Genomic DNA, 15,928 nt, shown 5'->3' with positions numbered 1-15,928 from the left:
AGGCAAGTTTACATCAGTATTGCACACTAGAGCTGTGAGGTATACTCCCTGATCATGCTGGGTTTAGATCTAAATCTTAGAAAAGAATCAACTGGCTATCAGTTTACCTCAACAACGCTCTTAAACTATTCTGAACATTGAGAGATTCTTGAAGGATTTGATAAAACATCTTCGATTATTTTCCCAACCTAGATGGCAGCCATGAGCAGAGGGAAGCCTTTCCCTGCATTACTTTGTGCACATTTCCAGTAACTCCAGAATGTGGAGATGTTTCCAATGGCTTCTTGAAAGCTATCCACACTACTTTATTTATTTATTTATTTTTTGAGATGGAGTTTCGCTCTTGTTACCCAGGCTGGAGTGCAATGGCGCGATCTCGGCTCACCGCAACCTCCGCCTCCTGGGCTCAGGCAATTCTCCTGCCTCAGCCTCCTAAGTAGCTGGGATTACAGGCACACGCCACCACGCCCAGCTAATTTTTTGCACCTTTAGTAGAGACGGGGTTTCACCATGTTGACCAGGATGGTCTCGATCTCTCAACCTCGTGATCCACCCGCCTCAGCCTCCCAAAGTGCTGGGATTACAGGCTTGAGCCACCGTGCCCGGCTCCAATGGCTTCTTGAAAGCTATCCACACTACTTTATTTGTGGATTCTCAGTATGTAATTCAAAGAAGTCAGTTGAGAGTTTTTGTTTCCTACTGTATGTGAGTTAGAATTCTTGGTACTTACCAATGATTAACACAGGATCTCACCTTTGTCTTAAACTTGGCAATATGAGGCAGATATCTTTTTAGGACTGATGGATCATTAAATAGTTCTATTCTCATTAAGGAACTTATTTTCAGGGATATAAAACACTGTGACTGAGTTCATCTTTTTCATTATGTTTTAGCATTCTGATTATGACAAATGATACTAGTTTATAGCAGTGATATAAAAGTTCTTGATAAAAACCCTGATGGCTGACAAGCTATCCCTTTATGCTAACACTATACTTAGGTGTCACGTGGCAATTCGGTGGGCAACGCCGGGCACAAAGGCACTAGAGACAAGTCACGAAAGGCTTCTCCTACTTAAATGCGCTTCCTAATCCAAACACGTTTTTGAGCGGTGCTCCCCAGTCGTCTTCGCCACGCCAACACACGGAGGTGCCGTGCTCTTCCAGGGCAGGGGTCGGCACAGTTTTTCTGTAAAGGCCAGATAGTAAATATTTTCAGCTTTTCAGGGCATATGGTTTCTGTTGCAACTACTTGACTTTGCTGTTGTGGTGTGAAACAGCCATGGGCTCCACCTAACCAAATGAGCAGGGCTCGTTTTTTTGTACAAAGGCAAGGCAGGGCTGGCTCTGTTCTGTGGGCCACGGTGGTCGGCTGCCCCTGCTCCAGGGAACTGGGCGACTGGGAAGGAGGATACTGCTGAAGGTCATTCTCCTCTACCTTCTCACCTCCAGAGTTCCTGGTCTTGAGTAAGGACACATGGGGAGGTGTGGAGAAAATCGTTACGCATCACTCCTAAAGAGCATTCACAGAATGGGCACAAAGCTCTGTTGGCAGGGAAGACTGTTCTAGGTTCCAATGAAGTTCTTAGTAATATTAAAATAACTGAATATAGAACTCTCTCCCTCAATTATAAACTTTTTTTCCTTACGGGAAATTCTAGAATACAGGGAGATATTGCTGAATACCTTTTCCTTAACTATGGGAATTTGTTGCAGAATTACATTACTCCCACTAGGAATGGAAAGGAGGAGGGGTTTGGGAATAGAGAAGGTAGGTACTTAATTAAAAAAAAAAAAAAGTGTCACTGTGCACTTCTAAACAAAAAAAAAAAGAAAAAAGAAAAGGTGGGTAAATAGCAGATCCAGCATCCCAGCTTTGAGAAGAGAGAGACACAACATACAAGTCAACACATGCTGGCATGGAACAGCACCCTGGCTTTCCTTTAGTTTTGGGGATTTTTGAGACAAGGTTTCATTTCCATCACTCAGGCTGGAATGCAATGGCACAATCTCAGCTCACTGCAGCCTCCACCTCCTGGGCTCAAGTGATTCTCCTGCCTCAGCCTCCTGAGTAGCTGGGACTACAGGCATGTGCCACTAAACTCGGCTACATTTTACATTTTTTTTTGTAGAGACGGGTTTCACCATGTTGCACAGGCTGGTCTTGAACTCCTGGGCTCAAGTGATCTGCCCACCTTGGCCTCCCAAAGTGCTGGGATTACAGGTGTGAACCATGCACCTGGCATTCCCATAGTTTTAGGAGAGCTGGGACGTAAGAGGAACTGACTACATGTATTTTGGCATGAGCATACTACAAGCAAGGCTGAGACAGGGGTATGTGTGTGATATATAACTAACCCTCTACATTAGAAAGGAGGTTGGATGCCGGGCACGGTGGCTCAAGCCTGTAATCCCAGCACTTTGGGAGGCCGAGGCGGGTGGATCACAAGGTCGAGAGATCGAGACCATCCTGGTCAACAAGGTGAAACCCCGTCTCTACTAAAAATACAAAAAATTAGCTGGGCATGGTGGTGCGTGCCTGTAATCCCAGCTACTTAGGAGGCTGAGGCAGGAGAATTGCTTGAACCCAGGAGGTGGAGGTTGCGGTGAGCCGAGATCGCGCCATTGCACTCCAGCCTGGGTAACAAGAGCGAAACTACGTCTCCAAAAAAAAAAGAAAGGAGGTTGGGGGAACACTTATCCATTGATGCTGCCTAAATTTCCTCAAAGCTCTTTCTACCTCTAAGTATCCAAGTTACTCTCTATAGGCCAAAGCAAAATTCAAAAAATTAGACACTGAAGGCCGGGTGCAGTGGCTCACACCTGTAATCCCAGCACTTTGGGAGACTGACGCTGGTGGATCACCTGAGGTCAGGAGTTCGAGACCAGCCTGACCAACATGGAGAAACCCCGTCTCTACTAAAAATACAAAATTAGTCTGATGGTATGGTGCATGCCTGTAACCTCAGCTACTTAAGAGGCTGAGGTCAGAGAATCGCTTGAACCCAGGAGGCGGAGGTTGTGGTGGACCAAGATTGTGCCACTGCACTCCAGCCTGGGCAACAAGAGTGAAACTCCATCTAAAAAAAAAAAAAATAGCCGGGCGCAGTGGCTCAAGCCTGTAATCCCAGCACTTTGGGAAGCCGAGGCGGGTGGATCACGAGGTCAAGAGATCGAGACCATCCTGGTCAACATGGTGAAACCCCGTCTCTACTAAAAATACAAAAAATTAGCTGGGCATGGTGGCACGTGCCTGTAATCCCAGCTACTCAGGAGGCTGAGGCAGGAGAATTGCCTAAACCCAGGAGGCGGAGGTTGAGGTGAGCCGAGATCGCGCCATTGCACTCCAGCCTGGGTAACAAGAGTGAAACTCTGTCTAAAAAAAAAAAAAAAAAAAAAATATATATATATATATATGAGAGAGAGAGAGAGAAATATATATGTATATATATATTTTTTAAAAATTGGACACTGAATAGTTTGATGAGATGAAGAGACACAGAAAATCCACCAGCCAAAACAACCCTAACAAACTGAGAGGAATTTCTCAGTAATGCATAGAAACTTTTGAGAAGGGACGGGGTAGGATTCTTAAAAGCTTCCAGGAAGAGATAATAAATTAACCACCTGTTCACTACTATACTCAATTAAGATGTATAAAATGTGATTTAACATTATATTTAGTGTGTTATTTTAAAAGTCAGCTTAAAACATATTGTAAGGTTTTTCATAGGCTAAACTACAACTCAAATGCCCATCCTTAGCTCTTGTGTTTCTCACACCTACCAAGATCTGGTCAAAGGCCCCAAAGAACCTAAGGGGAAGGGCCCGATATGGCCTCATTTCCTGCCAATGCAGGTACTTTCTTATATCAACATGTAGGTAGAAGTCTGGTATCTCATATAGATGAATGGTAATGAGATACTAGCTTGTTATTGAGAAATAACTTCTCAGTTTTAATGATGAACTTGGTCATCTTCACATCTCCTTGAATAATAACTTTATGATTAAACAAAACGAGTTTTTCTCTAATTCTCAGTTGCTCTTGACAGCAAGCCAAGAATATCCAGATAGAACCAGATCTGTCTACGTTAATAATACATTTACTTCCTATATCATTGTTTTAGATTCCAATAATTTTATTTTTTTTTCACTCCCTCTCCCTGTCCCAAATATCATACGTTTTTCAATTGTTAAGTGTGTACTGCAGTCATCTTCACCGTGCGCCCTTTGCTGTTCCAGAGCTTTAAGTGATGTCCAGGTCAACACTACTTACGCCAGCGCGGCAGCTCTTTGGATAAACAGAGACAAATGTAAGGGTCCAAGAGGCCACTTCCAATGACTGCTGCTATCTCTTGCCTCTACAGCTCATTCTGTTCTATTTTTGTTTTATAAGTTGGGAAATAAGAGTATTACGCACAGTGAGAAGCTGGTTTCACTTTCTTCAGTCTCTATTCACTCATGCCGGGTATCAAACAATCCCTATCAGATTGGTAAAACCTCTTTTCTCTGTGGAGAAATGACTCTTGGTTTTGGGCCTCTCCATTTATGCAGGATGATCAGAAAGGAATTCTTTTCTTCACCCATAGCCAGGTGTCTGATACAGGGGATGGTGGCGAGGCCATCCCAGCCAGCACGCAGGAGTGTGCTGTGGCCCTCTTCCTGCTGTCGGACCTACCTGCTACTCACTAGGCACCAATTTCATTATATCCCAATTAGAATCAGATTTTGATTTTTTTTTTTTTTTTTTGGAGGTAGAGTTTCACTCTTGTCACCGAGGCTAGAGTGCAGTAGTGCGATCTCGGCTTACTGTAACCTCCACCTCCTGGGTTCAAGCAATTCTCCTGCCTCAGCCTCCCGAGGACCTGGGATCACAGACGCCCGCCACCATACCCAGCTAATTTTTATATTTTGAGTAGAGACAGGGTTTCACCATGTTGGCCAGGCTGGTCTTAAACTGTTGATCTCAGGTAATCTGCCCACCTTGGCCTTCCAAAGTGCTGGGATTGTAGGTGTGAGCCACTGAACTCAGCCCCAAAATACTGGTTTTTGACTGTATAACAACCAGCACAAAAATGAATTGTACAAAAATAATGATATTTTTGATACCCACTCATACTGTCTTTTTAACTATAAGGATATATTTTTATAATACAAGAAGAAACAAACAAGGATATCTTAAAAGATAAATGAAATTAAGGTGTTTTCCTTCTGGTTAAAGCTCAGTGCAAGCTGAATCTCGGAACCATAATGGCGCTTTGTTTTTTAAGTGTTCAAAGTAGGTTAACTGAGATAGCAATAAGACTTAGACACATGGGTTAAGTGACAGCTGTATTCTATTAATCCTCCTCTCTTTTCTGGTATCAAGGTGTTTGATTTCAATGCCAAAAAGGTAATCTTAGGCACCAAGGAAAAGCACCTTCCCTTGTAGCAGGGAAACAGTTCTTAGGTACCTGATCTTTTAGCCGGGAAGGAAAAAAGCTAGAAAGCCTGGGTGCAGTGGCTTACGCCTGTAATCCCAGCCCTTTGGGAGGCTGAGACAGGTGGATCACCTGAGGTCAGGATTTCAAGACCAGCCTGACCAACATGGAGAAACCTCATCTCTTACTAAAAATACAAAATTAGCCGGGCGTAGTGGTGTGTGTCTCTAATCCCAGCTACTTGGGAGGCTGAGGCAGGAGAAATCACTTGAATCCGGGAGGTGGAGGTTGCAGTGAGCTGAGATCGTGCCACTGCACTCCAGTCTGGGCGATAACAGTGATATTCCGTCTCAAAAAAAAAAAAAAAAAAAAAAACCAAAAAAAACCCCTAGCAGCTATAAAGAAGAAAAAAACAAGACAAATAAGTGACAAGATGAAACTGAGGACAAGGGCAATTATGTAAATTCCAGTCAAATCTTATACAGGCCATTACAACCAAACCTCTAATAAAACCCCAGAGCTCCCAGGTAATAGCTCATTCACCAGGGCATGTCAGATACTGCAAAACTGTAAAAGGAAAAGCAATTCAGGGAATCCCTCAGAAGTCCTCATAATGGAATGGGACCTGTTATTTAGGCTGGAATTATAGAAAGGCTTACTCAGACGCCTGAAACTCCAGCTACAACACAGGATGAAGTACCCAGTGAAGAGCATCGTGATGCTGCCCACTCCACTCGTCCTGATGGTGGTGTTGCACCTGATCCAGCCTGTTCAGAAGGAAACACGGCTTGTTATAGCGACCAGAACTAGGGTCAGTATCTGTGAGTCATTCAAGTTTTCCCAGTTAGCTTGGGTGATGGAACTGTAATTCAGAGAAATTACACATACATATTTTAAACACATAACAGCTAACTAACATCAAGGAACCGTAACTTGACTAGATTTAAATTAGTTACTCTTGTTTTGGGAGCTTGGCTAAAATCTTTAGTGGGAGGAGGCTAATGCCACTGGTTAACTTGAAGTTTAGAGTCCTTTCTGGCTTTGGGAGGAGGCACAATCGATGTGGGCAAGAGAAAGCTAGGGGTAGGTATTAAAAAATACAAGCTTTGGAACACATGGTAGTTGTTATTAGTTTCAGTGCTTTCAGTTATGTTAAACTCCAAAATGAAAACAGACATTTCAAATTTTTTTCTTCTCCTAGCCTAAAGGGAAACTTTTCCAACTGCCTGGAACCAGCAACAGAATGCAACAGTCAAACTCCAGCCTCACCTTTTTGTACAGCTCCCAAGAACCTCATTAGAGAGAAGCTGAAGGTTGTAAGTCCGGTAGGGGGTTCCAAATTCCTCATATGAGTCGAGCTTCTTTCCAACAAAGAAACTACGGTCCCAAACAGAAGTCACTGTCATTGTTTACCAAAGTGTACCCCCTTCCCCAACATCCAGTGCCAAAGGTTCCAGGGCTAAGCCTCAGGAAAAGCATATTCTAAACAGGGGTATTAAAGATTTCTGCTTTGAACTGCAGCTAAGTGTTCAAAGTCAAATCAATTCCAGGTTGAAAAGGGTTTTTCAAAAGGCCAAGGGAAATCCCCTGAAAATCAGGACCTCTACTTATTTTTAGTCTGATGAGTACCCTGGCCAGGTGATTCATGTGCATGGGCTTCATGAAGTGAGTCTTTTATATCATCTTTTTTTTTTTTTTTGGAGACAGAGTCTCACTGTTGCCCAGGCTGGAGTGCAGTGGCTTCATCTCAGCTCAGAGTGCAACCTTTGCCTCCCAGGTTCAATTTTCCTGCCTCAGCCTCCCGCGTAGCTGGGATTATACGCACGTGCTATCACACCAAGCTAATTGTATTTTTAGTAGAGACAGGGTTTCACCATGTTGGCCAGGTTGGTTTCAAACTCCTGACCTCATGTTATCTGCCCACCCCAGCCTCCCAAAGTGTTGGGATTACAGGCGTAAGCCACTGTGCCTGGCCTCTTTTACATCTTCTATGACCGGCTAAACGTTTTAGCCAAAAGCATGACTTTCTACTATGATAAATGACTGCAACCTGTCCACAGTCAACATGCCTGTTCTATTACCCTATCGCTATTACTGGCCAGCATCATTTCCTATTTATGTTCGGTACATGAATAACTTAAGCAGAACCAGAAAAGAGGGCTTATCCTCCTTACCACGTTTCTCCTGCACATGGCTTTCTCTGTGTTTAATGCTAGGTAATCTCTACGACTGGCAGTTCTCTAGTCTTAGTTTCGTTAGTCAGGATAAACTAAACACCGATTAACAGGTTTAGCAGGTATAGTAACCATTGCTGTGGATGTTAAAAATACCCAAATGATCATTAAAGAACAATGAAAAGAATTATGTTGGCTTCCAGGAAATTGCACAGAAGATAATTCTCTTGTAAGGTAAAGGTTAGTCCCTTTAAAAAAAAATGTCCATTCATCTTGGAAAAAAATTTGAGGAAAAAGATGCAAAGAGACAACTTCCTGAAAATTGCGACTATGTTGTCAGCAGTGGCAGGAACACACGGTTCCCTGACCTTGCCCTGCCTTCTCCAGTCGGGTGAGCCTACTGGCCTGTCCTGATTAAGCTAACAGTTAATTCAGTCACTGTTAGCTCACTGGCCCTGCCTTTCCGTATCAAAGAAGTTGGCTTCCTGAGAAGGGCAAATGACCTATCAAAGGTCTTGCCTGGCCGGGCGCGGTGGCTCAGCCTGTAATCCCAGCACTTTGGGAGGCCGAGGCGGGTGGATCAGGAGGTCGAGAGATCGAGACCATCCTGGTCAACATAGTGAAACCCCGTCTCTACTAAAAATACAAAAAACTAGCTGGGCGTGGTGGCGCGTGCCTGTCATCCCAGCTACTTAGGAGGCTGAGGCAGGAGAATTGCCTGAGCCCAGGAGGCGGAGGTTGCGGTGAGCCGAGATCGCGCCATTGCACTCCAGCCTGGGTAACAAGAGCGAAACTCCGTCTCAAAAAAAAAAAAAAAAAACAAAAACAAACAAACAAAAAAAAAAACAAAGGTCTTGCCTGAGAAAGGGTATATAGCCTATTCTCTTGTGCAGATTCCAGTAAAACTCAACTCTTAATTTGCAGCCTTTGGAGATAGCCATTGCCTGGTGAAATTACAAAGCTTTTCAGGAGCCAATGGCATTATCTTCTTTTTTTTTTAGACAGAGTCTTACTCTGTCACCCAGGCTGAAGTGCAATGGCATGGTCTCGGCTCACTGCAACCTCTGCCTCCTGGGTTCAAGTGATTCTCTTGCCTCAGCCTCCCCAGTAGCTGGGATTACAGGCTCGTGCCAACACACCTGGCTAATTTTTGTATTTTTAGTAGAGATGGGGTTTCACTACTTTGGTCTCGAACTCCTGACCTCATGATCCACCTGCCTTGGCCTCCCAAAGTGCTGGGATTACAGGCATGAGCCACTGTGCCCGGCCATCACTACCTCTTAATCCCTGTAGACCGATGTGGCCTTAAAGTCCTTGGACAACGGAGGGATCAGGGCTTGACATGATCCAAGGGTCTCTCTCCTCTGGTATCTTCTGTTCGTTTGGTGGTATCAGAGTCTGAATACTGATCCCAGATCCAACTTCAATAGTTTTTCAATTTATAATAGAAGTAGAGGCCCTATGATAATTATACCTTATTTACCGTCTGATATAGAAGTACTGAACTAAGCACAGCATTTATTAGTTACAGACTATAAGCAATAAAAGGAAATAAACTAGTTTCTCACCACTATTTGGAAGGAACTTAAGAAAAAACTTGTATTTCCCCACCTACATTCTATCTCATAAACTTGCTAATTTAATATTTTAAGTTACTGTTATCTTATTACTATATTCTTTGAACCTAACCGTGAAATGGATCAGTAACATAGCAAACAAGGTATTGACTTCTATCTGTGGTCTTTAAACTCTGAGGTTTACTGCTTAGGATAATTAGTAGAGTCAGATGAGCCTGGATTTGAATCCTGATTCCGTCACTTACTGCATGGACATGGGCAAGTCACTTAAGATGTCTGAAGCTCAGATGCCTCATGAGGAATAACAGGGCGGGACAGTGGTGTAACCTCAGAGCTGTTACGAGGATTAAATGAGATAATGTAATGCATGTAGCATAATGATAGTCCCTCCCTTTTTCCCTCTAAAATGACAAGTGCTTATCAAGGACAAGCCTAAGCACTAAAAAGATAGTACAGAAACTACAAAAGTCCTTCAGCTTGCTAGAGTGATTTATCATGGGGCGAGTGTGTGCATTTGCAATTGAAAAACACACAGAAAAGTGTGGTTTTAGTTATGGTGTATTTTCTACAACAGGGTTTAGTGGAAAGGATTAAACTAGGCCTCAGGAAACTAGGTTCTCCTTGCAGCTCTACTATTTATTGGCAACTTGGACAAATGACTTATTTGCTTTGTGCCTGTTTCATCATCTGCAAAATAGGGATAAATTCATTCTGCCCACCTCTCAAAGTTGTGTGGCCAAAACAAAAAAAATACATGCCGGGCAGAGTGGCTCAGACCGATAATCCCAGCACTTTGGGAGGGCGAGGCGAGTGAATCATCTGAGGTCAGGAGTTCGAGCCCAGTCTGACCAACATGATGAAACCTCGTCTCTACGAAAAAACACAAAAATTAGCCGGGTGTGGTGGTGCGTGCCTGTAATCCCAGCTACTCGGGAGGCTGAGGCAGGAGAACTGCTTGAACCCGGGAGGTGAAGGTTGCAGTGAGTCAAGATCACGCCACTGTACTCCAGTCTGGGTGACAAAGTGAGACTCCATCTCAAAAGATAAATAAAAATAAATAAAAAGGCACGCTGAAAACCACAAAGCAACACAAATGTTAATATCATCAGATGTGTTTATTAGAGAGAAGGGGCTTGACTTTGTGACTACAAGTTTGTACAAAAAGGTCTAGACATTAGGCCTGTTTATAGAAGGCAGTTAAAGAAAATGTAGCTTTGGGCTGGGTGTGGTGGCTCACACCTATAATCTCAACACTTTGGGAGGCCAAGGTGGGTAGGTCACAGGTCAAGAGATCGAGACCATCCTGGCCAATATGGTGAGACCCTGTCTCTACTAAAAATACAAAAATTAGCTGGGTGTGGTGGTGTGTGCCTATAGTCCCAGCTACTGGGGAAGCTGAGACAGGAGAATCACTTGAACCCAGGAGGCAGAGGTTGCAGTGAGCCGAGATCACACCACTGCACTCTATCCTGGCAACAGAGCGAGACTCCATTTCAAAAAAAAAAAAAAAAAAGTAGCTTTGGACTAGCAATGCTCTGCTCTTAGCACACATCCATTTTGAGACCAGGCAAATAGCGGTTTGGTAACTATGAGATCATTTGCAAAATCTTTTCCTGAGCCTCCACCTCCACTTACCTGCCTTGCCTGCCCTCTTACCTGGCTAGTTTGACCTGCATCCTTCTTTGCTACTCTAAATGCCTAGATGTTGAAATTGCCCACAAACCTAGAACCTATTTCTTGTACAACCTGGTCCTGACTGGATTCTGAACACAGTGCTTATTCTATTTTTTTTTTTTTTTTTTTTTTTTTTGAGACGGAGTTTCGCTCTTGTTACCCAGGCTGGAGTGCAATGGCGCGATCTCAGCTCACCGCAACCTCCACCTCCTGGGTTCAGGCAATTCTCCTGCCTTAGCCTCCTGAGTAGCTGGGATTACAGGCACGCGCCACCATGCCCAGCTAATTTTTTGTATTTTTAGTAGAGACGGGGTTTCACCATGTTGACCAGGATGGTCTCGATCTCTTGACCTCGTGATCCACCCGCCTCGGCCTCCCAAAGTGCTGGGATTACAGGCTTGAGCCACCGCGCCCGGCTATTCTATTCTTTCAACTGCTGTCAGTATCGCCAGCCTACTGCAAACTAGTGCAATGTTCAACCAGTGCAACTTTCAACACTTGGGGGAGAGAAACAGAGGGATAAACCAAGACTACTGACCCCTAAAGCAAGAAGTAATGTTTTTAAGACATTTTTTTTTAAGACAGGGTCTCACTCCCGTCACCCAGGCTGCAGTGAAGTGACATATACATGCTCACTGCAGCCCTGACTTCCCCGAGCTCAGGTGATTCCACCACTTTAGCCTCCTGACCAAAGTGCTTAGCTTACAGGCATCAGCCACCGCACCCAGCCTCTTTTAGGACAATTTTATGTGCAGCCCACTGGCATGCCTAGGTGAAAATAAGCTAAATGATTGAAGATGTTAGTATTTTGACCCTTATAAATTCAAATGGTAGAGACAGCATTTTGGATGCGACAGATGGCCCTTGAAAATAAGCTTGCTTACCTTGTGAGAGTGTTTCCCCATGGGGACTGATAAGTTGTGGCTTCTGGAACACTGCATTCCAATACTGAGGCTTCCCTGGCAACACCCCTAGTCCAATGTAACCAGGATAGAGCTCTGGAAACCACTCCAGCCCCATGCAGCTAGGAAGGGTCTTCCTGCCAGCAGCTGCATGATTGGTGAAGGCGCTCTGAGGAGTGTGATGCTGGGCTGAATGTAAAGGGCTCTGGCACCCAGTGTGTGATGCTTGGAACTGACTGACTGATCTGGGCTCCAGAGACACCTGTCCCTCAGGACTCTCCATTAATGTCTTGACACCAGGGACATGATTATGACTCCAGCCTTCTGCTTTCTCTTCCTGAAGAAATTTTGTAGCTAGAGAAGCAAGACTTTGACCACTTGGCTGCAATACAGAATGAAATTCGTAAGTTGTCTCCTTTGGAATGAACAAACTTAAATGTGGTCCTTCACCTTGAGACTTCTTTCCTGTGGCTGAATCCTTAGTGCTGAAGTTCTCAGAGCCATGGCTCAAGGCAGTCCATTCCTGCTTTTCTGTTGCGGACACACTTTTCTCTGCATTTTTTTTGCTTCCACACGTCTCTACTCCAAGCGTAAGTCCTTTCTCTTGCTTCTCCATGACTTGGATTTTACCTAATGAGCTCATTTTAAGGCTTAAAATGAGTGATTCCGTGTTCTTTTCTGGAGTCTCAGTGACTCGAACATCAACAGTGACTCCTGAGAGGTGATCCCTGCCTTTGGAATCTCTCTCATTGCTTGACAATGATGTTCTTACCCTTTTAACCCCATCACCGACATTCTTCGGAGAACTATGACAATCACCAGTGGGCCCGTCTAGTAATTGTACAGGAAGTTCTTGTCTTTGGGGATCAATTTTGTCCAATTGCAGATCACAAGAGGTAGTTTGTATATGATTAGGTATAGTTGAGGAATATTTTCTATCTTGATTTGACAAAGAAGGTTCTCTTGAGCCAAGCAGTAAAGATGCTCCAGCTTCTGAGGGATGACATCGACTTTCTCCTGATTTAGGCAGATCTTTGGCAAGTTCTCTTTTAGGAGAGGTGTTCTCTGCTGCATAAAACTGCATCTTGGTTTCTTCTTGGAAAGCAGTCTTCAGCTTCGTATTTTTTGGCATTTTGAAGGATGGTTGGGTTGGATTCTTGCCGTCTTTATCTGCCTCTGTAGTAGCTGCTCTTTCCAAACCAACAGCAGGTAGTGGAAAGGACTTCACTGTCTGTTCTGGTTTGTCCATTATCAACTCAGAATTTCTTTCTTCATTCTCTTTCTCTAATTCTTTCCCTTTAGCTTTAATTACAACAACTTTGATTGGCCCTTTCATTTTCTTAGCATGTGAGAGTGAAGCAGGCTTGGACCGATAAACTTTTTGTTCAGTAGGTATGGTTGGTCCTATCATCTTACAGTATGGCAAGTGGGATTTTAATCGTTTAAATGGCTTCTTACAATAAGGGCACACCTCCATTCTGGATGGATGATCACTCATCCTATTCCTAAAAAAGGTAAATGTCGGATTATGAGGAGAAAATAGTTTGTAAGTATTAATATTTTACTTATGTGTTGGATCTTTTAAATTCATTTGGAACAAGCTAGATGTTTGCTACTTAAGGTTACAGGAAGTCAACTAGACATTAGATGAGTATGAAAATTGTTTTAAAACCCCTAAATACATTATTCGAGGACAGAATGGTAAAGAATAAAAAACTCTGGCCAGGAACCAAAGGTTATTTATTTATTTTGAAGACAGAGTCGTGCTCTGTCACCCAAGCTGGAGTGCGGTGGCACAATCTCAGCTCACTACAACCTCCACCTCCCAGGTTTAAGCAATTCTCTTGCCTCAGCCTCCCAAGTAGCTGAAACTACAGGGGCACGCCACTACACGTAGCTAATGTTTTGTATTTTAGTAGAGACAGGGCCATGTTGCCCAGGCTGATCTCGAACTCCTGGGCTCAGGCAATCTGTCCACCTCAGCCTTCCAAAGCGCTGGGATTACAGGCGTGAGTCACTGCACCCGGCCAAAGATTATTGATTATAGCAAAGGTTTCCAAAGTGATATATGGAAGATTCACTGGGGTGTAAAAAGAAAATATGAGAACTCCCACAATCTAAGAATGACAAACGAAGCTCTATTAACAATTAATAATATGCATATATGTATATTACACAGAGACATATAAAATGTATGTATAACACACAAATATATACATGGGAAGGACACAGTCCTGTTTTTTATAGTTACAGTACAATAGATTGTTGGCAAATTTGTTTAGTTTGACATCTTTGTTAAATATATACCATGTAAAAATTTTTAAGAAACATTTATACCATTACATATGTACCTTTCTGTTAGAGTCCAGAAAGAAAATGTTTAATTCCAAAGTTTAGCTGAAAGTTATTTCCTTTCTATATTTCTTATACTCTCTGTAAAGTTCCAGAGGGCAAGAAACATCTATCCTGTGCACAGCTGTGTGTAAAACCTAGCACTGAGCTGGCATACAATATTTTTGTTGAATGAATTCTTTCTCTAGATATAAACGTTTAAATATTATTCAGTACTACAATTGATAATATCTTCTGACCATCAAAGAGATTAAAAAGGGTGACTGAAAACACTGAAACCACTTCCAAAATACACCCAATCCTGACCAATGCATTCATTAAAGCAACAAACCCATCTTATTCTGTACAAAATCATTCAAAACAAAACTGTTTTCTGTCAACAGATTACAGTAATCATTCTTTGTTGTTGTTTGTTTGAGATGGAGTCTTGCTCTGTCGCTCAGGCTGGAGTGCAGTGGCAGGATCTCGGCTCACTGAAACCTCTACCTCTCCGGTTCAAGTGGTTCTCCTGCCTCAGCCTCCCGAGTAGCTGGGATTACAGATGAATGCAACTATGCCCGGCTAATTTTAGTATTTTTAGTAGAGACGGGGTTTCACCATGTTGGTCAGGCTGGTCTCGAACTTCTGACCTAAAGTGATCCACCCGCCTCAGCCTCCCAAAGTGCTGGGATTACAGGCATGAGCCAGTGCGCCCGGCCTGCTGGGATTACAGGCGTGAGCCATCATCCTTTGGAGGTACACATCCACAACACGATGAAAGCCATAGACCGTTTGTTTACAAAACTCTACAGAAATGAAGCCAGTCCATGGACCTTGGGCTAACAAGGTTAGAAAGGGCTTGACACCTGTTAGACGTTTCTGCCTCTAATCCAATTCACACTCAACCCTACTTGAAAGATCTCTGTACATTCTCACGGTAACGTCTATAGGTGGGTGAATGTTTTCTTACCCGAGCTCTTCTAGGAGGATGCTAGTTTTGCGAGTACTTCTCCCAGATGCCCATGCTTCCCGATCACCGTTCCCGGGAGTGGCGGAATGAAACGTGAATGTCAGCCTGTGTAAGACACGATCAGACAGGTGACTCCGCAGCACGCGCAGTGAGTAAATGCGACAAGATACCGAACCAAATACAAACACAGGTTCCGGAAAACAGAGAGTTAAGAGTTAAGTCCCGCCCCCCACCCCCCACCCCCCACCGCCGGCGGCCAGCCTCCGGGCTCCAGGAGGACCTCATGGTTCCTTTAATCCTCACCCTCCTTTCCAGCGCTCTCCAGCCGCTTTTCCCTCCTCCCGCCGCGCTACCCGCCTGCCGACCTCCCCGCACGCTTCCCTTCCCAGAAAGGTGTTTCGATTCTGCCTAGCGGAGTGGATGGGGTCGGCCCGGCAGCTCCTGGGTCAGAGGCCGGCGTGCCTGCAGCCCCACCGAGGGGTCCACGGTCCCTCCAGCGGTTTCGGGAAGACCTTCCGCTGGCCCCAGCACCCAATACCCAATACCCTCCCCTGGCACCCTATGCCCTCCCTTCTCCGCTCAGGACAGTTTCCCCTAGACTTAGAACGTGGGCCGCAGAAGGCAACCCCACCCTTGGAAGCTCACCACAGAGAACAGTCCTCACCTCGGAAGACTTGAAAGCGCTGGCCTGGACGACAAGCCCCCCAGGGTATCCCCCCAGCGCCTGCCCAACCCCCGGCCAGAGCCCCGCGTCAGGCCGTCTGCACCACTGCCTAATGGGTCCGCCTATTTTAAAAAACATATTACCTCACATGGGTTCAACTCAAATACTTGTGTGATATTAGTATGACATAATTTAATTTATTTGAAACCTTGCTTGA

At 44.3% G+C, this 15,928-nt stretch overlaps 1 protein-coding gene across 5 annotated transcripts; it reads right to left on the bottom strand.

The window, feature by feature from the left end:
* Positions 1-408: 408 nt before the first annotated feature.
* Positions 409-15,919, bottom strand: MTNAP1 (mitochondrial nucleoid associated protein 1). 5 transcript variants are annotated; one of them, XM_074388913.1, is made up of 6 exons: positions 15,855-15,919; positions 15,048-15,152; positions 11,729-13,251; positions 6,689-6,796; positions 6,079-6,186; positions 415-1,188 (listed from the first exon to the last, which is right to left on the bottom strand). In XM_074388913.1, exons 3-6 carry the CDS (start codon positions 13,242-13,244, stop codon positions 1,088-1,090), a joined length of 1,833 nt encoding a protein of 610 aa, XP_074245014.1. In that variant the 5' UTR covers positions 13,245-13,251; positions 15,048-15,152; positions 15,855-15,919; the 3' UTR covers positions 415-1,087. The 5 variants fall into 5 exon arrangements, with proteins under 5 accessions (XP_039331811.2, XP_074245015.1, XP_074245014.1 ...); XM_039475876.2 differs by lacking the exon at positions 15,855-15,919 and adding an exon at positions 15,712-15,793; XM_074388915.1 differs by lacking the exon at positions 15,855-15,919 and adding an exon at positions 15,693-15,771.
* Positions 15,920-15,928: the final 9 nt, after the last annotated feature.

This window comes from Saimiri boliviensis, chromosome 17, assembly GCF_048565385.1.
Source record: "Saimiri boliviensis isolate mSaiBol1 chromosome 17, mSaiBol1.pri, whole genome shotgun sequence".
NCBI classification, from domain to species: Eukaryota; Metazoa; Chordata; class Mammalia; order Primates; family Cebidae; genus Saimiri; species Saimiri boliviensis.
Note: the sequence above shows the minus strand (reverse complement) of the source record. Positions and strands in the feature narration are given on the sequence as shown.